The sequence below is a fragment of the Chiloscyllium plagiosum genome, chromosome 16 (genome assembly GCF_004010195.1).
Source record: "Chiloscyllium plagiosum isolate BGI_BamShark_2017 chromosome 16, ASM401019v2, whole genome shotgun sequence".
In the NCBI taxonomy this organism is placed as follows: Eukaryota; Metazoa; Chordata; class Chondrichthyes; order Orectolobiformes; family Hemiscylliidae; genus Chiloscyllium; species Chiloscyllium plagiosum.
This window is the reverse complement of record NC_057725.1, coordinates 53,156,147-53,183,804: the sequence shown is the minus strand read 5'-3', so window position 1 is coordinate 53,183,804 and position 27,658 is coordinate 53,156,147. Positions and strand designations below refer to the sequence as shown.

At 39.7% G+C, this 27,658-nt stretch overlaps 1 protein-coding gene and 2 long non-coding RNA genes across 6 annotated transcripts in view; 2 read left to right on the top strand and 1 right to left on the bottom strand.

Annotated features, from left to right (window-relative positions):
* Positions 1–283, bottom strand: part of tkfc (triokinase/FMN cyclase) — a 76,486-nt gene extending 76,203 nt beyond the window's left edge. Inside the window, exon 1 of the mRNA XM_043706132.1 lies at positions 171–283. Coding sequence (XP_043562067.1) covers positions 171–176 — 6 coding nt within the window. The 5' untranslated portion in view covers positions 177–283. The remainder of the gene's footprint in view (positions 1–170) is intronic.
* LOC122557918 lies at positions 139–27,587 on the top strand. Of its 4 annotated transcripts, none has more exons than XR_006313976.1 (6): positions 139–272; positions 12,109–12,291; positions 18,373–18,526; positions 18,951–19,063; positions 19,159–19,291; positions 26,902–27,587. It is a non-coding gene; the product is annotated as an uncharacterized LOC122557918 (long non-coding RNA). The 4 variants fall into 4 exon arrangements; XR_006313977.1 differs by lacking the exon at positions 26,902–27,587 and adding an exon at positions 24,896–25,448; XR_006313974.1 differs by lacking the exon at positions 26,902–27,587 and having other exon boundaries at positions 19,159–19,879.
* LOC122557919 lies at positions 12,957–18,366 on the top strand. The gene is made up of 3 exons (XR_006313978.1): positions 12,957–13,104; positions 15,156–15,269; positions 16,449–18,366. It is a non-coding gene; the product is annotated as an uncharacterized LOC122557919 (long non-coding RNA).
* Positions 27,588–27,658: the final 71 nt, after the last annotated feature.

Genomic DNA, 27,658 nt, shown 5'->3' with positions numbered 1-27,658 from the left:
CGTAGCAGGCCCCTCGCCGCCCGCCCATGCTGGCATCAGCACCGGGTTAGTTTGATGGGGCGGGGCATGTTACTGCCGCTGGGTTGGTGACCAGCTTCTCCCAACCCTCCCCAGCCCGGAAAGGGGTTCACAGTTCAAGCCCCAAAGCACCCCCCTGTCCCACCGCTTACGTGCATCCTTCAGGCCGAGCGGTGAAAACATCCGAAGCCAAGACAGCCGGCGATACGAGTGTTGCTGCTCTTTGACCGGGAGAGGACAGCGAGGTCAAGGCGGTAGGCGGGGGCTTCTCTCGGTCTCTGTCTCTCCCCCGGATTTTTGGGGGTGGAGGGAATAGGGAAAGTGCCTCTCTCCCTGGAGAGGAAGCTGGAGGTCTCTCCTTTGCTGGGGGAGGGGAAGGGTACCTGCCTCTCTCTCTGGGCCGTGCTCCGGGTGACGGTTGGTGCTGGAATTCTGCTGCAGTTTGAATTTGTCCGGTGCGCGAGCGAGCGCCATCTGCTCCTGGGCCTTCCCGCTCACACAGAACTGACCACCCATCTCCTCAACAGAGAGAAAGGGAGGGGGAAAACAAAACCACTCCAGTTGGGCTGCATTTATTGAGCTCCGATGCGTGCAAAATAATCATTGCAGTCATTGTATCTCAGCGCTGACAGGAGTGCACGCCATCACTCCAACGGCCTGGCAGTCGTTATTCCGGCGAAGTTGGGAATTGTTTATCGGGACCCTCCAGAGTCGCCATCGTGGCATAAACTGAAGAAATTGCCTATGAGGTCGAATTTTTCCGTGGGTAATTCCCCACGCCTGGACCCTCCAATGGCTCCGTTTAATTATTAATTCGAAGGGTTCCGATGAGATTAGGGGAAATGAGATTTTTCAAATTCTTGAGAAACTATTTAACTCACCAACTACCAGTCCCTGTCAATCCCTAACGTGTCCCGCAAGGAGAGATCTCATTGAAACTTACAAGGATAAGACTCATAGAGTTGTGTACAACGGAAACAGACCCTTCCGTCCAACTCGGCCATCTTAAATTAACCTAGTCCCATTTGCCAGCACTTGATCCATATCCCTCTAAGCCCTTCTATTCATATAACCATCCAGGTGCCTTTTAAATGTTGCAATTGTACTAGCCTCTACCACTACCTCTGGCAGTGCATTCCAGACACGCATCACTGTCTGCGAGAAAAAGTTGCCCTTTAGTTCCCTTTTAAATCTTTCCCTTCTCACCTTAAACCTATGCTCTCTAGTTTTGGATTCCCCGACCCCAGGGAAAAAGTCCTTGGCTATTCACTCTATTCATGCCCCTCATGATTTTATGAACCTCTATAAGGTCACTCCTCCCCCTCCGACGCTCAGGAAAATAGCCCCAACCTATTTAGCCTCTCCCTATAGCTCAAATCCTCCAATCCGGCAACATCCTTATAAATCTTTTCTGCGCCCTTTCAAATTTAACAACACCTTTTCTACAACAAGAAGACCTGAACTGAATTCAGTATTTCATAACTGACCAATACTGAGAAGCCTGGATAGCTTGGACATAGAGAAGATATTTCCACTGGTAGGAGAGACTAGGACGCAAGGGCACAGCCTCAGAGTGAAGGAATGACCCCTTTGAACTGAGATGAGGACGAATTTCTTCAGCCAGAGGATAGTCAGTCTGTTGAACTCATTGCCATAGAAGGCTGTGGAGGCTAAGTCATTGAGTGTATTTAAGGCAGAGATAGATAGGTTTTTGATTGGCAAGGGGATCAAAAGTTACAGGGTGAAGCAGGAGACTGGGATTTAGAAATATATCAGCTATGATCAAAAGACAGAGCAGATTCACTGGGTGAAATGGGATAATTTTGCTCCTATATCTCATGGTCTTAATAGTCTTCCTTTGTGTTGGACAAAAATTATACAAAGTACCTTATCAGTTTCAAACTCATGGGCTCATGGTCTTTCACTCCTGTTTGCCAGAAGCCATTGATATACAGGACACCTTCGAAGTCCTAATGCACTGCAATAATTGCCTGGAAAGTTTAATCCTCCCAGTGCTGAGTTAAAAAGGTTATAGTTACCTTACAGTTAGCCTGGAAAAGCTGGAGTATTAAAACCTGCTCTAACTGGACTACAGACTCCATGAATACTTGACCCCACCAACTGAACACTTCCCCTTGATAGATACCTGACTCTATGATACCTGACCCAGCTTAATCCCCACCCAAATAACTGCAAACTATCCCCTCACAATTCACCCATTTAACTGCTATCTTTACCCTATCTTTCACCGTCCCCCCTCACCCTCCCAGCTCTACCTGCTTAGGCACCTCCCTCTGTGGCTTGTCAAAGTACCTTTGTGACATTTAAACCGTAGAATTACTGCTGTACAAAGGATTTGATTTGGCATCCTACACTTCGCTAGAAGGCTTCCTGATCATTTCCACCTTTCTGAAAAGGCCCAAATCGGAAGTGTTAGCCCAGAAATGCGGAACTCTTGGCAGGCTAAGTGAGAAAGCTGTCATTGCCACTCCATTGAAGATTTGGCTGTATATTGAGAATGCATATTGGTTATACAAAGTGTGCCTTTTGGATTTTTACCAAACCAGACAGATCATTGCTAATCCAAAAATTAACTTGACAATTTTTGTTTTATATCCATTTCTTCAGTATCCAGTTCAAAAAAAACCTCACTCATTCACCACTGTCCAAACTCAATTAACTATCTGTTACAACTGAGTTGCAAGGAGTCTGTCTTTCTCTAATCTCACTATTTCCACTAGTTACAACTTACATTTACATAAACTGCAAAAAATAGTAACATTGTATCTCTTTCCACAGAATCTGCCAGACCGTTTGAGTTTCTCCGGTATTTTCTGTATTTGTTGCAGATTTCTAACATCCACTGTATTTTGTATTTTTTTACACATAATTGTTTTTAATTGTTTTATTCAGTTCCCAATATAGCCAATCATACACTTTTTCCATATTAGACAAAAAGATCTATTAAGCAGGCTCCTTTAATAAAGAAAATTATAATTGATTTATTGTAAAACAAAACTTATTAAAGTAAATACAATATTGGCTAATACATTCAGTTTATATCATGAACATTTACAAGTTTACCCATCTACATATCCCAGTATATAAATATACAGTTCTGATAAAAGTGAGATAAAAATATCTGTACAGATTCACTTTTTAGGAATAAATAATTTTGCCTAATAAAGTCTTCCAGGCAAAAAAAGGGATAAAAGTTTGAGATGTTCAGATGGCTGCAGGTCTAATGATCTAGCATAGAAAGGTGGATGTTGCTGACACGTACAGGTGTCTCTGGAGATCTTTGCAAATGCAGTCATTCAGGAAATATTGTCAATCTCTTCCAGAGGATTCCCTTCCAAAAGCAGCTGTAGCAAGGCTCCAGACACCACACAGGGCCCACAAAAAGATTCATTTTCCAGACACAGGAGAAATGAGCTGAGTTTCTTACTTTCAACAGGCTTCTCTTCAACTACTACAAACATTTTCTAAAACAGTCACAAACCCTGCATGTGGTCTCCACTACACAAGCAATTATCACAAGAAATATGACTACCAAAAAAGCGTTATTCTACTGTCTTTTCATTGATCTGTTAAAATCAATTCCAGATATCCACAATCATTCACATTCAAGTCCACAATATTATTAAATATATAGCTTTGATAGCATATCACACTGGACACCATCCAGTTCACTATCCTTAAATAGACACGCTTCTTCCTTGAATTATTCTTGTTGATAGCTGAAATTGTTGCTAATCAACAGAAAGTATTAAACTTTGACCAAGTTGATGTTTTTTGAATGTGATCTTTACATTGCTGATAAAGAAGTTGATCATTAATTGCAAAAGCTCTACAGCCTTTTATTTTGATATTTTAATCAATATTAACCTGGACTTCCACCTTCTGAGCTCCTTTTAACCTTTGCTTCTTACAGCCTTCTGCATCAGCTTTTGTACAAATGGCATTTAGATTGTTTGTTTGTTTATGTTTAAAGTTGAAGTAACATGTGAATGAAAACTGGTCAGTGTTGGTGCAGTTATCCCACAGGATCAAAACCAAGTATCCAAATGTTCAGAAAGAGTTAAAGCCTTGCGTATTTGCCAAATTAGATTACAAGTAGATCTCTGAATTTGGTTATCAACCTTCAAGTTGAGTGGAGAGCACTAGTTGATATAAAGTGGTGGATATACTCATTAGGGAACTTGGACCATACATTGCAAAGTTTCTAATAATGGGTTAAGGTGAACCAGCAGTTCGATGGGTGTAGGGGAATGCAGTAGATGTGTTTTTATTTATAGGATTCACAATGGATATCAATGATAATGTTGCGTGTTGATTATTATTGAGGAGGATGCACAGAGTACTTACCAGTCACATACTGAGGTTGAATGGGTTGTGGGGGCTTTGAGGATCAGTGGGTGTAATTGATATGTAATCAGGAATGAATCTGGACATAGACCACAATCAAGGGGCGGACAACAGTGCAAGCGTGGTTCACTGTAGGTAGTAATGGATGTAAGGCGCACAGTGAAGAATAAGGATAGGTATTGTGTGTATAGAACAATGTCAGTGATTGTAGGGTGTACAGTGGGAATGGACACCTATGTAGTGCAAAGTCATCAGGCGATGTGGGGTGCACAGTAATGTTGGTGAATTAGAGAAAGTATGGTGGCACAGTGGTTAGCACTGCTGCCTCACAGTGCCAGAGACCTATGTTCAATTCCCACCTCAGGCAACTGTCTCTGTGGAGTTTGCATGTTCTGCCTGTGTCTGAATGGGTTTCCTCCCACAGTCTAAAGATGTGCAGGTTAGGTGAATTAGCCATGCTAAATTGCCCGTAGCGTTAAGTGAAGGGGTAAATGTAGGGGAATGGGTCTGGGTGGGTTGCTGTTCGGAGGGTCGGTGTGGACTTGTTGGGCCGAAGGGCCTGTTTCCACACTGTAAATGATCTAATCTAAATCAAATGCAAAATTTGTCCCGTCAATGTTGTTCAGACAGCAGTGCAGTCCATCATCATTAACTGCACATTAAAGAAGATTGTCATGACCACATCTGATAGTTTAACTTGAGATGGCCTTTACATTTCAAAGAATTCATCTTCAATGAAAACCATCTTCTTTTGTCTGAACTGTGATGCCAACTGGTGGTTAAATTTCTTCTGATTCCCACTGACTTCAATTGTCTAGGGAATCTTGATTTCACACTGTGTTGGAAGCTGTGTGGATGTCAAGGCAACTACTCACACTTCACCTCTGGAATTCAGCTCTTTGACCATGTTTAGGTTAAAATTGCATGATGATCTGAATCTTGGTGTTGTGGCAGAAACCAAAATGACCAAACCAAACAATAACAGGGCAACCTGTATGTGAGTAAGTGCCACATAATCAGGCTATAGACAACATTGTTACTGCTGAAGGAATTGTCATTGGATGGATTATATATGTCGGATTTTTGTGGACAACACATAATCTGCAAAATCCTCCACTTTGTTGGCTGGTTTTCAGTGTTGTAGCTGTATTTGAATACCTTGGTTTGAGGCATGGTTAGTTCTGGAGCATATGCCTTCATAACGATGTTGTCAGCACCGATACACTTTGCTGTACCCAGAGCTCTCAGCTTCAGATCACCTGGAGTGAAATAAAGACTAACTTTCATGATGATGGAAGTCTCTGAGGGAGGCCAAGATAATTTACTCGGCACATCTGGCTGAGAGTGGTTACAAGCACTTCACTCCTTGTATTTAGTAATCACACGCTGCATTTCAAAATTACTATTCCTGTAATATTAAGAACTCCCACTCAAAGAGTACAGCAGAGTCCATCATTTGGAGCAATAACAAGAGGCAGAGCGTAAAAGATCAATGCAAACAAATAAGGCTGCAAAGTTATAAGGAGTATTCTAGGTGAAAGAGAAGGAATAGGAGAATTCTATAATTAACTGAAGTGATGGGAAAAGAATGCTTGATTGAGTTTGGGAGGTAGAGTTGGAGATGAGTAACAACTTGAGTAGTGCCAGGTTAAACTGGGGGGAAACAAGAAGTAGTGTCAGCTGGAATTGTGAGGGGGTAGAAAAAAGTACAAAAGCCAATTCCTCTTTCAGCAAGTGGGCTCCTTCTAAGGATTTGAAAATAGTCTAGCTGCCTGAGCTATGGGAAACGGCACGTCGGCAGCCCAAGTGTGCTTTTAATTTTTCTTCCAAATGGATAAGAAACAGTCGCAAATGGGATTTAACATGTGGAGAATATCATGTTTGATATGGCTTACTTTAGAACCATAGCACTGTATAGTGTCACAACATTGTATCGATTCTCACTGTGCCCATTCTTAATTGCTGATATTCTTGATGCCATTGTCCACAGCTACATGTCTGTTTATGATGAGAAATTTAGATCTCATGGATTACAGGGAGAACTAGCCATTTGGATACAGAACTGGCAGAAAGGTAGAAGACAGAGGGTGATGGGTGGAGGGTTGTTTTTCAGACTGGAGGTGTAGTGGACAGCGAAGAACATTATCTCAGATTACAACAGGATCTTGATCAGATGGGCCAATGGGCTGAGAAGTGGCCGATGGAGTTTAATTTAGATAAATATAAGATGCTGCATTTTGGGAAAGCAAATCTTAGCAGAAATTATGCACTTAATGGTAAGATCCTCGGGAGTGTTGCTGAACAAAGAGACCTTGGAGTGCAGGTTCATAGCTCGTTGAGACTGGAGTCACAGGTAGATAGGATAGTGAAGAAGGCATTTGGTATGCTTTCTTTTATTGGTCAGATTATTGAGTACAGGAGCTGAGAGGTCATTTTGCAGCTGTGCAGGACAGTGGTTAGGCCGGTGTTAGAATATTGCATACAATTCTGGTCTTCCTAAAGGAAAGATGGTGTGAAACTTGAAAGGGTTCAGAAAAGATTTACAAGGATGTTGCCAGGGTTGGAAGATTTGAGCTATACAGAGAGATTGAATAGGCTAGGGCTGTTTTCCCTGGAGCGTCAGAGGCTGAGGGGTGACCGTATAGAGGTTTACAAAATTATGAGGGGCATGGATAGGATAAAAAGACAAAGTCTTTTCCCTGGGGTGGGGGAGTCCAGAACTAAAGGACATAGGTTTAGGGTGCGAGGGGAAATATATAAAAGAGACCTAAGGGGCAACTTTTTCACTCAGAGGGTGACACGTGTATGGAATGAATTACCAGAGGAAGTGGTGGAGGCTATGACAATTGCAACATTTAAAAGGCATTTGGATAGGTATATGAATAGGAAGGGTTTGGAGGGATATGGGCCGGGTGCTGGCAGATGGGACTAGATTGGGTTGGGATATCTGGTTGGCATGGACGAGTTGGACCGAAGGGTCTATTTTCGTGCTGTACATCTCTATGACTGTAACCAGTAGGTATGAAGCAAACATTGCATTTATGTTTAGTTTTTACAATTTTTTTCAGAAACATATCAACATACTTTACTTTAAAGTGAGGTTATGCAGGCAAAGGCAAGTAGGACCTACAAACAGCACTGTGAGTAATAAATAGCTAGTTGGGTCTGTTATTGAAGGCTAAGAGGAAGGGACTTTGGCTTTGACACGAGGTAAACTCTGACCTTGAAATTAGTACCATGAAATCTTGCCTAGTTACCTGCACAAGCATATTGAGCATTGTTTTAACATCTCATCTGAATTTTTCACTAGCTCATGTACTGGCATCTCCTTGACAGTATGGAAATTATGTATGCATGTCCGCTAAGCAAAAAATAAGAGGAGCTGGGTTTTGCCCATTCCCCCAGTCTTTAAGAATTCATGGACATCAAACTAATGGGAAAACCATGACCTTCTAGTTGTTCTGCAATTCATATACCATGTGAACTTGTTCTGTCACTGTCAGTCGATCAATATCCTAAATTCAGAACACGAAGGTGACCTTTTAGATGATCACTTACTTCTGCTGATGACCAGAGCTAGGAACTGCATGAGATGCCAACAAGTTCTTTATGGCTGAGTGAAAAAGAAGTATTCTCAGATGTCAGGAACTTTTAAAAATACATTTCAAGTCTTTAATGTAAAACAGATACAGGGTAAATGGTACACTGCTAACTGCAGCATGAAATGCACTGAGGCATTCTCATTTCTTCTGAGACAATAGGCTCAAATCTTCTGGCCTGAGTCAAAATTCCTATCTTCACTCAAATGTGTATAGTGCATCAAGCCTTGGAAGATGTACGAATGATTAAATTATTGATTTAAAGTTCCACATTAAGCCTTGTCTGCTGGGATTTCTTCTTGGGAATTCAAATACATAAATTGTAAGATCTTCTGGTATGTTTAATCCATTAAATATCTTTCAAAGCCCACCAATCTTCCTCTACAAATAATCACCAAGTATGCTTAGAGGCAAAACTCCTTGCTAGGAACATAATTTTCTTCCTCCAATAGTTTGGATTTTGAGAAGAGCTAGAAAATAGGAATGGTTTTCTCTCCCTGGAGGTGGTGAGAAGTGGAAATTAGGTCAATTCGCCACAGTGACAAACTTATCCAGTTCTTGCTACTTCAGCAATTAAGTGCTGTTGAGAAGATCCATGTATGACTTTCCCAAATCACCAGCAAATAAGGGGCTGAAGTAGTCAGTTAATGGCAACCTAAGGCCCTCAGCCATGCTCATCTGCCTCTCTTGGCTGAGAAAAGTAGCTAGTTTTCTCACTAGTGACCAGCCTAATAAGTTATGGGAGTGCCTCAGATTAGTCCAATTAGGTGGCAGTTGGAGACACTGAGAGTGGGAAGGTGAGGACAGGAGGGGGTGAGGATGGGGCAGGGGGGTCCTCTGAAAGCCACCCTTCTGCCCTCTACTCTGATTCCCCCAAAACATTTCTTCTAAATACCCACAACCCACAAAAAACTTTGCTTACTCGTGGTTCCCCTGATGTGAAGACATGAACCAGCAGTACACAGAACCCAGAAACCACTAGCTTTCAGTGGCTGATGATAGGCAACTTCTGGTGACAGGAGTTTCCAGTATTGAGGTTTTTGATAGGGCGAGATATGCTCCCTTGCTTGCTGATAATGAGCTGATGTGGGAACGATCTGATGAGTTGCCTTGTCAGTGGGGGTATTGTGTTAATAGCCATCTAATACACTCACCCCACTTAGAAAAATGAAGAAATGTCACCCTAAGAGACTGTGCAAGAAACTGTATTGTATTATAAGGTTAGTGAGTGTTAAGTAAAATACATAGGAAACCAACCTTTCGTATTGAACAAACCTATTAAACCGCCTTGATAACTCATTTATTATATGCAATATTCAATGTACTGAAACACACAAAGAAACAAAGACCAAAACTGCCAGTCTTAGGTTTTCCTGAATAAGCAGAATTTGATGGCACCATTGTAACTGGCCAGAGAAAAGAATAATTAGTTAATGTTTCTGCTTTTGATTACTTTCTAATGATTCCTGCTCAAAAGTGTGTATATCTATATTTGAATGTCAGATGAAAATAGAATGTACATGGCACTTACTATCTGTAGTCTCATATACACAATGGTTATTGAATGAAGAACTTTTGCTCACCCTCTTCATGTAGAACTATACTCAATATTAGCAAAAAAAGCTGAACATTAGCTAGCAAGATACCACATAGGCTCTGTTCAATGATACATTTCATGCTTACCATAGAAATGAATCACGTAGACAGCATGCTGAAGTGCCACAAACAACCAAATAGAATTCAAAGAGAGCAAGACATAAACACAAGGGATGTTTAAATATTGCGTTGTTTAGAAGATGTGTTATCCAAAATATTATACTATCAATAGTTGGATGTATCTTCCTTAAATTTTTGGACAGAACACGTTTCAGAGAAAAGGACACTGGCTAAAGCAGCTGAAAAGAAAAAAGTTGCTTATGATGATGACGCATTCAGGGAGAGTTCACATGACCCAGTCTGTAGTTGAAAAAAATTATTTCTGAACACAAAAGCTTGACAGAACTTGCAACAGTGGCAAAAGTCTATGCCCTCTCTCTTTGCATCTGCTCTCAAAAAAGTGTCTGATTTGAAAACCCACAGGAGGACCTCATTGCCTTAAGTGGGGGGTTCCTAAAAATGGAGCCTGGATCTACAGCACTGTCTTCAGAAAAAGGGAATTTAATCAGCTATAACAAATCCAGGAGGAAACTCCATGCTAATAACTTGCATGAAAAATGACTCCAGTATTTAGACAATCTATGAATTACCCTTTTTTTTCTGAATGTAACTATTTCTTAGCTAATGTTCTTTCCTCATCTCTCTTTAATTTCAAACTTTATTCTGGCCAGTAGATGAATGGGATAAGGAAAAGAATCAGTCTATTCATCATTATTGAATCATCACATTCCATAAAATTATGTTCTGCTAACCTTAGGAAGTAGAACAGTACAGCATAGGAACAGGCACTTCAGCAACCACGTCTATGCCAGCTGTGGTGCCATTCTAAACTAATGCTTTCTGCTTGCACATGGTCCCTATTTCTGCCTATTCATGTGTCTATCTAAATGCCTTTAAATGTTGCTTAAGATCATAGAATCACTATAGTATGGAAACAGGCGATTTGGCCCAACAAGTTCACACCGACCTTCCAAAGAGTAACCCACCCAGACCCATTCCCCTAATCTATTTCTCTATATTTACCCTGACTAATGCACCTAACATGCACATATTTTGGATTGTAGAAGGAAACCCACACAGACATAGGAGAATGTGCAAACTCCAGCCAGACAGTCGCCTGAGGCTGGACTCGAATCCGGCTCCCTTGCACTGTGTGGCAGCGGTGGTAACCACTGTGCCACCCAGTATTAAGTATTTGTTTCTATCACTTGCACTGGCAGCGTGTTCCAGGCACCTACCTCTATGTAAAGAAATCTTGCCCCGCACATCTCCTTTAAACATCCCCTTCTCACATTAAATCCATGCCCTTTAGTGTTTGATATTTCCACCTGGGAAAAAGACTCTGACTGTCCACCCTAACAATGTCTCATAATTTGATATACTTTACCGGGTCAGCCCTCAGCATCTGACATTCAAGCGAAACCTTCTGCTGATACATAATACACTCCAGTCCAGGCAACATCTTGATAAACCTCTTTTGCATCCTCTCCACAGCCTTCAGATCTTTCCTAAAAGGTAGTGACCAGAATTGTGCACAATACTCCAAATGTGGCCTAACTTAGGTTTTATACAATTGTAACATGACTTGCCAATTTTTATTCTCAATGCCCTAACCAATGAAGGTAAGCAGGCCGTATGTCTTCTGTATCACCTTATCCACTTGTGTTGCCACTTTCAGGGAGTTACGGACCTGGACTCCAAGATCCATCTGTACATCAATGCTTCGAAGGGTCCTGCCATTTACTGCATATTTTCCTCTTGATTTTGACCTCCAAAAGTGCATCACCTCACATTTGTCCAGATTCAACTTTGTTGCCATTTTTCCATCCAACTTTCCAACTGATCTATATCCTGTTATATACTTTGACAACCCCATTCCTCACAATTCACAACTCTACCAATTTTTGAGTCATCTGCTAAGTTACTATTCATACTAACTACATTTTCATCCAAATCATTTATATATATTGCAAACAACAGAGGTCCCAACACTGATCCTTTCAGAACACCACTGGCCACGCACCTCCAGTCAGAAAAACACTCTGGTGCAACTGCCTGCCCTGGCTTCTATCACCAAGTCAATTTTGTATCCAACTTACCAATTCACCATGGATTAAATGTGACTTAATCTTCCGGACCAACCTACCTTGTGAAATTCTGTAGTAAAATCCATGTAGACAACAGTTACTGTCCTACTGTCATCAATCATCTTTGTCAATTCCTCAAAAACTCAATCAAATTTGTGAGACTGGACCTCACTTTGCACAAAGCCATGCTACTTCTCCATAATAAGTCCATTCTTTTCCACATGCAAGTGAAAGACCATGCAAAATAAAAATTCAACAAAAAAGTTATCAGTAAATTAAATGAGTTGTGCCCAATTCTATTATGTAGGTAGTAGGCACTCTATAAATTGGGTGGCTTTAACTTCAATCTGTCATTCTCATAGTCTTTCTGTTCTTTACAGTGTTTATACAAATCAGTTCAACAGCTGTAAGAAAACAAAGCATGAAGCTCTGAAGATACATTGTTTCACCACTGAAGGAAGGAATAAAAGACATCATCATTCAAAAATGTTTCTGAATTGGCAACTTACATCCGTTAGTCAGTATACAGATATTTCTGTAAGGAGAAATCAAGTTTTAATTTGGTGAGGTTTAAAATTATTTGCAGGTATATATTTTTGACATTTTAGACCTTCATCATGGAATAATCAATTAATACTGATGGTTTTCAGAGATTTTTTTCCCCAATGCCTGGAATGTCATTCTTTCAGTAACTCTGCTGCCCTTGGATGTGTAACCACCCCCTGCTTCTCTATCCAGTTTATTCCATTCTTCTTCTATCTGAAGCGAAGGCTTGGAAATATTGACTAAGACTGATCACGCCTTATCCACAAAAGAATCTGTGAAGCAATTTAAATTCAATGTAAGATAGAAAGGCTTTAAACCTAGTTCATATAAGTAGATGGCACTACACTTCTGAGAAGGATACTGCAGCTACTAAATCATTGAAATGCAATAATATTCCTGATGTAGTTCACATTTGGGTTCAAAATCAGTTATTCACAAAGCTCCAACCGAAATCTATGGAACACCACCTTGAAAATAAGAATTGCTTGCTTTAACTCTCCTCCAAAAGGATTTGTTTTCTTATGCTTTTTAAAAATCATTTTGTGGGATGTGGACATCACTGGCTGGCCAGCATTTGCCCATCCGTAGTTGCCCTTGAGAAGGTGGTAGTGAGCTGCCTTCTTGAATTACTGCAGTCCACCTGTAGTGCCAAAAGGAAGGGAATTGCAGGATTTTGACCCAGTGACAGTGAAGGAATGGCAATATATTTCCAACTCAGGACAGTGAGTGCTTGGAGGGAAACTTCCCATATACCTGCTGCCCTTGTCCTTCTAAATGGAAATGGTTTGAGAAGTGCTGCCTTAAATCACAACAGAACAGAGCTCACAAAGGTAAGCCCAGCACTTTTGACTCTATAATGGCCTACTTACTAATATCTGGGGACATGTGTCAATATTAGGAGACCTGGCCCAAAGATTAGTAAATCATATCTTACAGCCAAAATGCCTTATAGCCAATGTTTCAGATGTCAAACTTCAACGTCCTTGGTCTGCACTATCCCATCAGCTGGACAGACCACCAGATTTATTTGCACATTGAAATATAGTTACAAGTGTGTGGTTCTAGGAACTCTTCAACATTGGCTGTAGATCCCATGAGGTTTCAAGGCATCAGGTCATATAAGGACAAGGAAACCTACTGGCATGTCATCTTATATTGCAGGGGAATTGGAGTACAAGGCTAAAATGGTCTTCCTACAATTATTAGGATTTGTGGGATTATACCTGCTTGGAAGGTATCTAATGAGTGGCGAATGATGCTAAACATTGTGCAATCATCAGCGAAGAAAGTGGTTGTTGGTCTGGTGTGAGCACAACTCAATGGTATTACACACACTTTTCCCAGTACTATTGCCAATGGCTATGATTAGAAACCTATTGCTACCAGACAAATATTTGAGGCACATATTCAACTCCCTAATCTTACTTACCCTAGTTGATATAGTTCGGGTAATAATTCAGAGATTTTTAAGCATTTAACCTCTCGCTGCTCATTCTCACTGAGGGGAACTTCTTTCCTCGTCTTATGTATTGGTGCCTACCAAATCACATTAATTGGATCCGTCACCCCCACCCCCCTCCGAATTTCCTCTTCAGCCCTGTGCAGATGGTCCAAGCCCTGAACTGGCTATAAAAATACAGCCTCCCACCTCCTGCTCTTGGATATGTCTGTTAGCACTGACTATAATGTTCTCTACTTCCAATATTCTATTTACTCCCTCCATTTCAATGGCTTCCTATTTCACAAAGCCATGGTTTGTTTGCTCATCTAGCCTGTAGTGCCTGTACACATACATAAAAGCTTCAAGAACCTCAAAATTGTTGGACAATTCTAAACTCAGAGGCTCCAGCAATTCTGGCTTCCCAATTTCCATACTTCACCTGCTGTCACAGTTCCCAGTCCCTGACAATTTATCCAATCAGGATATCCTATCCTAAGGTGTTTGATGACCTCTGAAATAGTGTACAGGTAACTTTCTCCTGCCCTAATACATACAATGTGTGTAGTTTGGATGACAGGTCATTGAACCCGCAACACTCCTTGTCACAGACACTGATTGCTGACTGGTTGTTGTGCATCATACTGGTGTCCAGTACCTCTCACATGCTGCAGCTGCAATACGTCACCTGCCCTGCCATCCTTATTGCATTTATTTAACTAGTTAATTATTTTCTAATTCTGGAAAGACTGAAACTGTATAAAACATTAATCAAAACAGAGATGATGATCTCAATGGTGCAGACAAGGAGCCTGAATAAGACACAGCTTCAATCCAAAAGCAGAGAATAAGCACACACACAGTTGCTGCCTCTGTTTTTGAAGATAACATTGGTAGATTTAAGCCATCCAAACAGCTAGAAGTAGAATTGAGGAGGATCTGCAAATATATGCCACTGTTGGTGAGGGCTGTGTCCATGGAATTTAGATGGATTGAGTACTGGAGGTCAGAGTAAATCCTAGAAGAGGAGCTGAACTGCTTTGCAAGGAAGACAGAGTTTTGGAGAACTTTGTGACTGAGATTGATGACATATGTGCTGAGTGATGGCCAGCCAATTCGTAAAATCTCTCTTTGTTGTATTGGCCATTTCATTGACAATATGTTGTTTATAATCGACTGCAATTTGGTTTCTTGAATCATGCTAATTTTAGTTGATTCTGGGATTTTCAGTATAGATGGTTCTCCAAGATAGAATTTAATGTTTGCCTTGTTTAACTCTTGTTTGACAGTTAAAAATCTTTGGGTTAGATCATGGACTCTCGTGGTTTCATTCTTGCAATAAATAAGTGAGATTGTGGATTTCTTCTTTTGCCTAAATAAAATTGCTGATCTCAACCAAGATCACAACAGTGTCTTACTAATTGCATCTTCCTCTCATTCTAGCCATCATCTTGGAATGTTTGCTGTCACGTGCACTAACTTATGTATGATGCAGTTATATATCACGCTACTGGACCACTGACTGACCACATGAACAACCTCTACCTGACCCAGGAGGTGTGTTTGTGTTCTCAGGTTCTATGAAAAGGGCATTCAGAATCTTGCATTTCCGTGCCAGACAATGTCTCCCTGAAGTAAGCCAACTAGGAGCTGAAGAAATTCTTCCTCTTTTCAGTCCTAAATGGCACCACCTTATTCTGAGACTTTTTGGCTTGCTTTCAAAACAACCTGCCAAGCGAACATTCTTCCTGCATTTAACAAGTCAAGCCCTGTTATAAGTCAATATGTTTTGATGAAGTCACCTTTCATCTTCTAAACTCCAGGCATGCTTAGTCTGCTGGACCTTTGTTGCTCTCCTTGTATGCCATCAACTTCAATCTGCAGTTCCTTTACTTGTAGCTCTTCTTTGTGCTTGCCAGCTGCTCAGCTTCTTTCTTAACTTGCTTCTCTGTGCTACCGAGCAGAACTGGTCTTTCAATCTAGACAAGAGATGCCACGTGCTGTCCAGTCTCTGAACAAAACTGGATTGTTTTTGAAAGGTCAAGTGATTTACACTGATTGCAAATGAATTTCCTTTCTCCTTTCACCGTGTAAGGATAGATTGTATGGTTTTAGTGGTTTTGAACCTTTAATTCTTCTGGGAATGGATTGGCAGCAGAGTTCAGCAAAAAACTATTTTGATGAGATAAAGTCAGACCAAGTTTGTGCAGCTTTTCAGGTAAACTAAAAATGTTGTTTCATTTCCTTTACTATATTCACTTTTCAGAAGAAGTCTCAGTTTGACATCTTTAATTAGTATAGATTCAACATTTTTAAGAAGAACAGTCCAGATTTCCATTATTATTTGTGTGAAGATGTACTTCTTGATACCACTACTGAAGTACCCATACTAATTCCACATTTGTGCCCTTTAATACTGCAAGATCATGAGCAGACAGCCTATTCAATGATAAAAACAAGATCATCAATAAAGCAGTTGGAGATGTTTGATTCAACTAGATACAGATCAGCACAAGTTCATGTACCTGTGCTATACAGTTCAGTTTATAGAAAATTTACTAACAATCAGGTCTGATTGTATGATTTGCCTCTTTCCATGTCATCGGAACTTGAATCATCAGAGTAACCTCTTAGGAAAGTAATACTTTTCTGTATCCATGCAAGTAACATGTACTGCGTAACTGTACAATAACCTGTGCTAACGATACTGCTCTCTATGTTTTATGCTTTGAACAGTTTCTTCTTACCTCGTCCAAGTTCCACTTCGTCTGCTTCCAAGTAGAAGGTTGGCTCAGATCCAGGAACGCAGCAGGGCAACAGACAGTTTCTCATTGTACCTGAGCAGAAAAATCATAAATTCATAATCAAAAGAACTTGCGCAGATGATACTGCTTCCACCTGATCCACATCAGATGGCATATTCAAGCTAAATAAATAATAGAACAAAGGAGAAATAATAAAACAAGGAACAAAGCCTGTTCAAATCCCCATCCAACCTTCTTGTATCATCCTCATAACTCATTCCGATCACATTATATATTGTGTACAAACTTTTAAATATTACACTTGATCCCCACATTCAAATAAATGACACAGATTGTAAACAGCTGGGCTGTAAGCACAGACCCTTGAAATACCTTACTAGTCACACATTGCCAACCTGAGAATGATTCATTTATTTCTGCCCTGTTTTCTTTGCATTAACAAATCCTTGATTTATGACAGTATCTTGCCCTGATCCTATGTGCTCAAGCTTTGTTTATTGATCTCTTGTGTGGGATCGTATTAAAATCCAAATACACTGCATCCACTGGTACACCTTTATCTACTCTATTTGTAGCACCCTCAATAAAATGCCAACAGGCTTGTAATACATGATTTGCCTTCATACATTCACGTGGACTGTGCCCAAACTGATCATTATTTTCTAAGTTTTACATCCTTAATATTAAATTCTAATGTTTCCCTGCAACTGACATCAGATTACCAGATTCGTAGTTCTGCATTTCCTCGGCTCCTTTTTTTCTCAAATGCTGAGGTTTCATTTGCAACCTTCCACTGTAGGCACTGTTCCAGCATCCATAGAATTTTGAAGTAATCTATCTCTCGGGTCCCTTCTTTAAACATTGTGAGATATAGATCAATGGGTCCTGGAAATCTGTCAGCTTTCAGTCAGTTGTCTAATAATATGTTTTCATAAACATTCATTTTGTTCATTCCTCATTCATTTCTTGAATTTATTATTTCTGGGAAATTTCTTGTCTCTTACTCAAAAAAAGATAGTCACAAATACTGGAGTCTTCCCAGGCCCTGAATAACCTGGGCAATGGGTGAGTCAGTTGGGAAAATATGGAAGATCAGAAAAATAAGCTTTTTAATGGTGAGAAAAAAAATCTGATTTTTTTTTACCCAAGGTTCACCATTGAGATGAGAATCTCATTAATGTCTGAATGCATGTGTAGACAGCTCATAATTACCTAATTTCACCTCATTTATATGCAGTTTCCTATTTTACCAGATGGTGGACAAAAACTAGATGGCACCAATTTTTAACATGAAAGTCTCTTCTGGGCCTCCAGCTCGGCCAGCAGTCCTCAGCATCTCAGAGCATGCTCCATTGTCAATGGATACCCACAACCTCTGTCCACAGTGGTTGGATTAAATACACACTAGCCTCACCATATCAGCATGGCCTTACAATGGAGGGATGATCATTGATGAAACAGCTGAAGACAGTTGATTCTAAGACCACGCTATGAGGAACTCCTGAAGCAATGTTCTGGGACTGAGATGATTAGTCTCTAGCCATCAGAATAAATCTTTCCTTGTACTAGGTCTGATTACAACTACTGGAAAGTGTGATTGTCAGCAAACTGCTGAATTATATGGTGCCCTGTTCTGTAGCTAGACCAGAGACTATTTAGCAATGTAGAGCTGGGAGTAGTATAGGTAGAAAATAATATTCTAGAGCCCTGGACAATACACTGGTTAAATATTATCCTTACCATGGACAGATGCAGTGTCCCATACCTTGTTCTCATTATCTCCTGTGCCTACAGAAGGCACTGTTAACTGAGGAAACAGAAGACAAGAACTCCAATTTCAGAAAATGTATACTCACTATGTTGGTTACAATTTTGCTTAAATTTGTTTCTTTCAGGTGATCCTGCCTACTTCAAGATGTGATGTGACAAACCAATAGGAACTGTGGATTCCCCATCACAATTTGGCCTTAGTTTTCCTCTTAACTAACTTCTTAATATCTCCCATTGGTTCTAAATATATTGAATACTCATCATTGACTGGAATATTTGGTAAGGCTTGGTTCTGTGGGTCTGGTTGATGGCCATGCACCTAATTTATTTATGGCAATTTTCAGACTCTACAATTTCATCAAGTCACTTCCCTCATATCAGATATGACCCCTATCGTCTGTCAACAGCAGGGATAAGTTAATAAATGTGGGGGTAGTGCTTACGCTTAAATATAATGGTTCAACAAATGTTTGTAGTAATTTTCTTCCATTCATTTCTGGAAATGTTTGGACCTGTGCTACAAAACAGCTCTACAGTTACCTTCAATACATCTCCCAGTGGTTATACATCATTTGTGAGTCCAGATTATTGTCAGTGTATTCAAATATAGAAGATATCAGTACCTACACTAATGCTTTACACACTTAAGATATCGGTGTCATTCTGAAACTTATGGATTTCCCTCTGTTTCATTCTCCTCTAGGACATATCCAAAGTTCAGTTGATTTGCTTGTTATCTCCTCGACGTTATGTGTAACTCATTGTATTCTGACCTTCATTTATACCTTATCAGGGGCACCAGCCTTAGCCTTGCTGGTAGGTGTACAAGCTATGGTTTTAATCAGTACACTCATTCTCGGCTAAGAGCTGTAGTTTTTATATTAATTCCTATCTCTCACTTTTACTTTTAGGTGTATGCAAGGCTATTTCAGCAACCAAATAGCTTGAGACCCTGCAGATCTAATACCAATTCCCTCTTTGGTACAAGTCTATGTCCTACTGTGTGTTTGAATCATATTTATCCTACTAGTTTCCTCTTGCCAGGTATAAGAAGCCAGTTCAAACTTTTAAGATGTACGTAGCTATGTAGACATATTTATGATAGAAATACAATCTTAAAATACATTGTTACAAAGTTAATTCTAACATAATAATTACAGGTACAATAATCAGACTTATTCAATTCCCATATACAAAACAGTGAATTCAAGAAACTGGAATTAAAAAAGCTAATCTAATGGTGGTGTAACAATTGTGAACTGTCAGAAAAATGTATCTGCTTCAATAGTGACATTTAGGGAAGGAAATCTGCTATCCTCACCTGGTATGGCCTACCTGTGACTCCAGACCCAGATAAATATGTTTGACTACCTAGGTCATTTCAATCAGCTCAAGGACAATTAGGCAAGGGCAAGAAATGCCAGCCTTGCCAGTGATACCCAAATCCATGTGAGAATAAAAGCCTCACAGACTCACTAATGTAGATGTATAAATGTGTGTCCCACTAAATATTCCCAACACACACATTCATAGTGGGGCAGCACGGTGGCACAGTGGATAGCACTGCTGCCTCACAGCGCCAGAGACCTGGGTTCAATTCCCGCCTCAGGAGACTGACTGTGTGGAGTTTGCACATTCTCCCCGTTTCTGCGTGGGTTTCCTCCGGGTGCTCCAGTTTCCTCCCACAGTCCAAAGATGTGCAGGTCAGGTGAATTGGCCATGCTAAATTGTCCGTAGTGTTAGGTAAGGTGTAAATGTAGGGGTATGGGTGGTTTGCACTTCGGTGGATCGGTGTGGACTTGTTGGGCCGAAGGGCCTGTTTCCACATTGTAAAGTAATCTAAAAAAAAAGTCTTCAGAAAAAGATATTAAAAAGGTTTATTTTCATAAATTGGCTATTTGAAAAAGAAAGACTTTGGCCATTCTTGAAGGTTATTCTTGAAGGTCAAAAGATAAAGCATAAAATATTCTGGAGTCTGCTACTCTGAGGTTCTGGCATGTGTGATCAAATCATAATTATTGTTCTGAAGGTGAGTGTGAGTGAATGTTCTGCTAATGCTAACAGAGTGAATGCTGTTCTGAACTGAGAGCTTACAAAAACCTGTGTATATGACTAGATGGCAGTCTCAGAGTGTACTGGAAAATTGAAAATATGTAGCATTTGGCTGTGAAATTGATACCTGAGTTGGTTGCTGTTTTGGCAACAAATCGAATTTAACCATTCAGTTTAAAATATGCCCCAGGATACTAAAACACAATTGCGCTTGAATTTATTGTTTTGCCAACATCGAACCAATGAGATGATCTAATGTTGAGGATATAAAAATGCATGCAATTTGAAAATTGGACAGAGCAACTGCCATCAAAAGCGACCCAAGCAATTAGGAAACACTCTCTCTTAAGTTACCTTTATACCTGAAACATATTTGCAATAAAAAGAAAGAAGACGACTGAGGATGATCTTCAGCCAGAAGAAGAAAGACACCAAAGACACTGTGTGGTTTTGAAATTAAGTTGATGTAATTTTAATAAGTGTCTTATTGGAACAGCATATTGTTATAGAGTTGGATGCAGATAATAAACAGTTAAGAGAAAGGAGAGCTTAGAGTTATGAATAGTTGTTGTTTAATGTTCACTTTTAGAGTTAAAGAATAAATTGATATTATTTTCTTTAAATAGTGGAATTTGGGAATTCTGTGTCACTCATATTTTAACAGATTACAAGGTGAGGTGAGCTTTTCTGAGTGTTTGGTTTAATTAACAGAGGGGTTCACCGCTGTGTCATAACTGTTTGGGGGGCCCGGGTCCAAGATTTGACAGATTTAACGGATCTGGGGTACAAAAGATCCCAGCAGATTTAAATAATTGCTAAGTAGCATCCCAGATCTTTTTATAAAACATTGGTGAGACAATTTGTTTAATTTCGGTTACTTGTGGTTAGTTAAATTAAAAGTGAGGAAAATGGCTCTTAAGATTGCTAAAGACGTTTCAGGGTTTGAAGATGCTTCCCAAATTTACCAAGAACGTTTAGAAAGACAGAGGAAGGACATATTTTTAGAATTAGCAAATAGGTTAGAATTGGGTTTAACCAAGGACAAAGGGAACGCTTAAATTGTAATGGAGTTGGTCAAGCACATGGGTGTATCAGAGAAACAGACAAGTGCAGGAGAGTTAGAAAAACTCAAATTGCAATTGAGGGAAATGGACTTAGAAGATAAAGAGAGGGAAAGAAGAGCCACGAGAGAAGAAAGAGAGAGAGAGAGAGGAAAAAGAAAGAGAGAAGGTGCTTGGCTGAGCAAAGAGAGCAAGAAGAGAAAGAGAGACAAAGAAAGAGAGGAGAAAGAAAGCGAGAGAGAATTTGAACTTCAGAATTTGTGGATTAGTCAGGAGAGTCAAGTTAACAGGATGGAAATGAAGAGAGAAGGTAATGATGTATACAAATATATTAAAAGATTGTCACATTTTGATGAGAAAGATCAAAGTCTTCCTCCTTTCCTTTGAAAAATTGGCTAGGCAGATGGAATGACCAGAGAACTTGTGGGTAATGTTAGTTCAGACTAAGCTGGTAGGCAGAGCTAATGAGGTATTTGCAGTGGTGTCAGATGAGAGGTGAAGCAATTATGCAGATGTCAAACAGGCTATTTTGAGTGCTTATGAATTGGTACCAGAAGTGTATAGACAGGGGTTCAGAAACATAAAGAACCAGGTCAGACTTACGTTGAGTTGGAAAGATTTAAACATCATAATTTTGATAGATGGGTGAGGGCCTTAAAAAATAGATAAAGACCTATGAGGCTGTAAGCAAGATTATTCTGCTGGAGGAGTTTAAAAACTCACTTCCAGAGATGATAAGAATTCATATGGATGAACAGAAAGTTCAAGAAGCGAAGAGAGCGGCAGAGATGGCAGTTGAATATGCACTGGGGCAAAAGGCAAAATTTAGCTTCCAGTAAGAATTTCATCCTGTGATGGCTAGAAATTGGGAGAAGGGGAGATCCCACACAATAAAACAAAGGTTAGAGAACACTGGTAATAGTTTACCGTAGGTGAAACAAGAAACCCAAGAGGGTGAAAAGGAGTTGAAAGGCCTCAGGTGTTTTCACTGTAATGGAGTGGGTCACAGAAAATTACAATGCCGGTGGTTTAAGAAGGACACTGGGAAAAGGTGTTTTCACTACCAGAGGGTGAGACATGTAAAGTCACAGTGCTGGACATTGAAGAAAGGTACAGTGGGAAAAGATGTGGAAAAATAGGTGAAGCCAGTGGCATTAGAGAAAGTAGTAAAGGAAACCCCAAGAAAATTCGAGGAGCTGCAGGAGAGCATAGGCAGGAACTGGCAAATGAGTTAGTTCCCAGTATCTGTAAGGACTTCACCTCTGTTGGTAAAGTTTACCCAGGAAGGACAGGAGAGACGGAGATACTGGATCTAATCAGCCTCTAATAGTAAGATATGAATGTATTTGCACTCTTTCTGACCTGTTACCCGAGAGAGTGGCAATTTGCAGAACAGATGGACAGAAACTTAGCGTTCCTCTGTGTAAGATCAGGTTGGAGAGCCGACCCAAGACTGGGGTAGTTACAGTGGGAGTGATTGACAGAATATCAGTTCCAGGAATAAAATTTGTTCTTGAGAACGATCTAGCAGGATCCAAGGTGAGAGTGACACCCTTGTTGTGGAGCAGTCCAAGGAAGACCAGGGAACTGAGGAGTTAAAAGAAAAATACCGGAATATTTGCACATTGTGTAGTAACAGGATCATAAGACAAAGCTTTATCATGCTTTATTGTGCTTTATCATAAGACAAAGCACGAAGCAAAAACTAAAGAGAAAGATGAAGGAGTTGTGGTTCAGTTATGGACACCCTTTTTAATGTAATGGTGAAGGAAAAACCCAAACAGGTAGAGGGTCAGGCAGAAGTGTTTAATTCTGAAAGGCTAATGGACTTACAACAGAAAGACGAGGCAATAAAAAGTATATATATGTATTAATGCATACTCAGAAAAGGAAACTGAATGTATTCCTGAGGGTTATTATCTGAAAGATAGAATCCTAAGATGAAAATGAAGACCACAGCAGGTTAGTGTAGAGGAGAAATGGGCAGAAGTGCACCAGATTGTGTTACCAGTAGCATACAGACAGGAAGTGTTATGGGTAGCACATGAATTACCAATAGGAGGCCACCTAGGTGTGACTCAGGCTAACGTACAAAAGCACTTCTATTGACCTGGACTGCACAAGCATGTGGTTAACTTTGCCGTACGTGTCATATGTGCCAAATGGTAGGTAAGCCACAGGCAGTAATAAAATGAGCACCTTTGTTGCCAATTCCCGCATTCGAAGAACCTTTCATGTAGGTCCACTTCCAAAAACTAAAAGTGGGAACCCGTACTTGCTAACCATAGTGGATATGCCTACCAGATTTCCGGAGGCAATTTCATTTCAGAGTATGAAGGCAAAAAGTGTGGTAGAGGAGTTAGTTCTTTATTCGGTATGAGCTACCCAGAGAGATTTAACCTGACCAAGGGTCTAGGCTAGTTAAGGAAGTCATCAATAGCTCAGGCATACAGCACTTTAAATCAAGTGCATACCATCCTGAATCCCAAAGAGCTTTGGAGAGGTGGTATCAGACTCTGTAGGACATGTTAAGAGTGTACTGTCAGGATTATCCAAATGATTGGGATAAAGGTATCCCATTCGTATTGTTTGCCATTAGCGATGCCCCAAACGAATATACTCAATATACTCCCTTTGAGTTAATATTCAGACATGAAGTGAGAGGGCCTTTGACATTAGTTAAAGAAAAATTGACAGGACTGACGTCCGAGATCTCACACTTGGATTATGTATCTGATGTGAGGAAGAGATTAAATCGGGTAGGTGAGTTAGCTATATGGCATCCGAAGAGGGCACAGCTTGGAATGATGCAGGTGGCAGATATAAACTCTAACATTTGGACATTTTGCTCATGGGGGTGATGTATTAGTATTGTTACCAGTGGTAGGAGATCACTTCAAAGCCAAGTTTAGTGGTCCCGATCAAATTGAGAAAAAGTTGAGTCAGGTAAACTATCTGGTAAAGATGCCAGATAGAAAAAAACAGTATCGGGTATGTCATGTCAATATGTTGAAACCTTACTATAATAGAGACGGGAAATGGAGAAACAGATGTTAGTAACTGCCCCACAGTGTGAGGAATCACATCTAGATGTCGTGAAATTTGATGTGCCTCAAAATACTTTAAGTAATGAGGAAATCCTTGAGGAGGGGAGTAGGTTAGTGAACTATGTATCTCAGGAGCAAAGAACCCAGTTAAAAGGTTTGTTGCAGCAGTATGAGGACATATCCAGCAATAAGATGGGGAGGACTAATACTATTTTGCATGAGGTAAAAGTAGGTAATGCTGTTCCGATAAAACAACACCCCTACAGACTTAATCCTCTCAAAGCCACACAGGTCCAGAAGGAAGTGGATGCGATATTCAACAAAGATACCAACGAACCAAGTCAGAGTGAATGGAGTTCGCCAATTTAGTTCCCAAACTGGATGGGGCTCAATGATTTTGTGTGGACTATCAGAAAGTTAATGCCATAACAAAATCAGATTTATATCCAATACCAAGATTGGAGGACTTACTGTGTGATTATTGGCAGGGGCTTTCATCAGACAAAGCGAAAGAAGTTTCAGCATTTGTAACCCCAAATGGGCTGTACTAATTCAAAGTGATGCCTTTTGGAATGAAGAATGCACCAGCCACATTCCAAACACTCATGAACAGAGTTGTGGCTAGATGAACAAACTTTGCAATTTATCTGGATGACGTAGTGATCTTTAGTGAGTGATGGAAAGATCACATCATACAGTTGTGCAGAGCTCTTTGAACATTTATGAGAAGCAAAACTGGTAATAAACCTAAAGAAAACAGAATTTGCGAAGGCAGAGGTGACATTCTTGGGATATAACATTGTCATGGAAGATTGACCCCAAGGAATGCAAAGTCGAAGGCCATCGAGGAATTTCCATGGCCAATCTCGAAGAGAAAGGTGCTTTGATTTTTGGGACTACACAGATTCTACTGGAAGTTTGTTCCACACTTCAAGAGCTTGGTGGCACTGCTAACAGATTTATGAAAGAAGAACACAAAATTTCAGTGGACAGAACAATGCCAGGAGGCATTTGAGAATTTAAAAGCAGTATTAACCACTGCACCAGTTTTAGCTACACCAAATCTTTTGAAACCCTTCAAAGTTGCAATCAATGCTAGCGATATAGGAGTTGGAGCTGTACTGATACAGGAAGATGATGATGGAATTGAACAGCCAATGAGCTACTTTTCAAAGAAACTCAACACCTACCAGAGGAAATACCCTATCATCGAAAAAGAATTATTGAGTTTAGTACTGGCCTTACAACATTTTAATGTTTATGTGACAAACAATGTGTTGGAGACAATTGTGGACACAGATCACAATCCTCTTACATTCTTGGAAAGATTTAAATAGAAAAATATGAGACTATTTTGTTGGAGTCTTATGTTACAGACTTTTAATTTGCAAATTATACATGATGCAGGTCATAAAAATGTGATAGCAGATGCGTTATTGCAGATTTAAAGGAAAAAAAGAATAGATAAAATTGGACAGATTCTAATGGAGCAGAAATCAATATGAACTTAGATTAAGAACCTATGTATTTCATTGTAATGAGATGAAGAATTAGAAAAAAAAGAAGTCAATTTTTCATTATGATTGTTCATTTTTTTTAAGGGGTAAGGTGTTAAGAAGTTGAATGCATGTCCTGTACCTTTAAAAGAGAGTGAATGCTGTTCTGAACTAAGAGCTTACAAGCACCTGTGCATATGATTAGATGGCAGTCCCAAATGGTACTGAAAAATTGAAAATATGTAATATTTGGCTGTGAAATAGATACCTGAGTTGGTTGCCATTTTGACAACAGTTTAAATTTAACCATTCAGTTTAAATTATGCCCCAGGATGATAAAACCCAATTGAGCTTGAATTTATTGTTTTGCTCACATCAAACCAATGAGATGATCCAATATTGGAGATATAAAAATGCAGGCATTTTGAAAACTGGACAGAGCAACTGCCTTTGAAATAGACCCAAGAAATTAGGAAACACTGTCTATCAAAGGTACCTTTTCATGTAGAACATGTTTGTGATAAAAAGAAAAAAGAACCTAGGGAGATCTTCAGCCAGAATAAGAAGCTCACAGGAGACAACAGCAGCTGTGTGGTCTTGAAATTAATTTGATGTAATTTTAATAAGTGTCTTATTGGAACAGCCTATTGTTATAGAGTTGGAGGCAGATAATAAGCAGTTAAGAGAAAAGGGGGCTTTGAGTTATGAATAGTTGTTATCTAATATTCACTTTTAGAGCTAAAGAATAATTATTTTCTTTAAATAGTGGAATTTGAGAGTTCTCTGTCACTTATTTTAACAGAGTACGAGGCAAGGTGAGCTTTTCTGGGTGTTTGGTTTAATTAACAAAAGTGTTCATCACTGTGTCATAACATCATGCACACCTCTGAAGTCTTGCAGAGAGAGCCTGCTCAGAATGTAAAATCTTGAGATGTTCTTTCAATCACTTTACAAAGAAGAAATAAGTTTCACTTTGAATTGATGTGGAAATCTTTCAGAAATGGGAGAGATCGGTTGGACAGCTCATCCATTGCTTTCCTCCAACTCAGCTTGTTAATGTCAAGGCTTCCCTCCATCTCAGCTGGCTGTCAACAGGATTTCCTCCAACTTGGCTTGAAACTAATCATTGTTCAAAATGTTCCAGCAGAATCTTCAGCAAAACAAGCAGTACTATGATTTTAGGAAGATTTTCATTAAAAAAAAATCCATTATGTATAGTGAAAGTTCAATGACCTACTTTAAAGAAACAAATTTAGGCATGTCCTTGAAGCAACATTAAATGTGCTTGTAGCACTACAGTGGTCCTCCAGTGAAAAAGAAATCAATCAGCTGAATAAAATGGAGAAAGTAATCAGAACAAGGAATTAAGGCATCCACAGTCAAGAGATACTAAATAAAGTTTTACTTCCGGGAATAGTTGGACCTGAACAAAATTAAAAATAATTTATAGGGGACTGTGGTATATTTTATGGTTTTATTCCTATAAAAGTAAAGGCCTTTAAGATTAATGTGCCTGATATGAGAATTTCTGGGGAAAGTTATAAGTAAACTTGATTGCATAAAGTGTGTATATAAACCATGTTGTTAATAGTAACGATTTTGTTTAATTTATTGCACATACATAAAATCTATGTTTTTTTTAAAATGTAAAATCTTATTAAAATGTGGTATATTTCTATTGTTTGAAACAAGCTGTTTGGATTTCTGTTTAAACTTTACTGATCTTGAAACAGGGGTGGTACAAGTGCTTTAGAT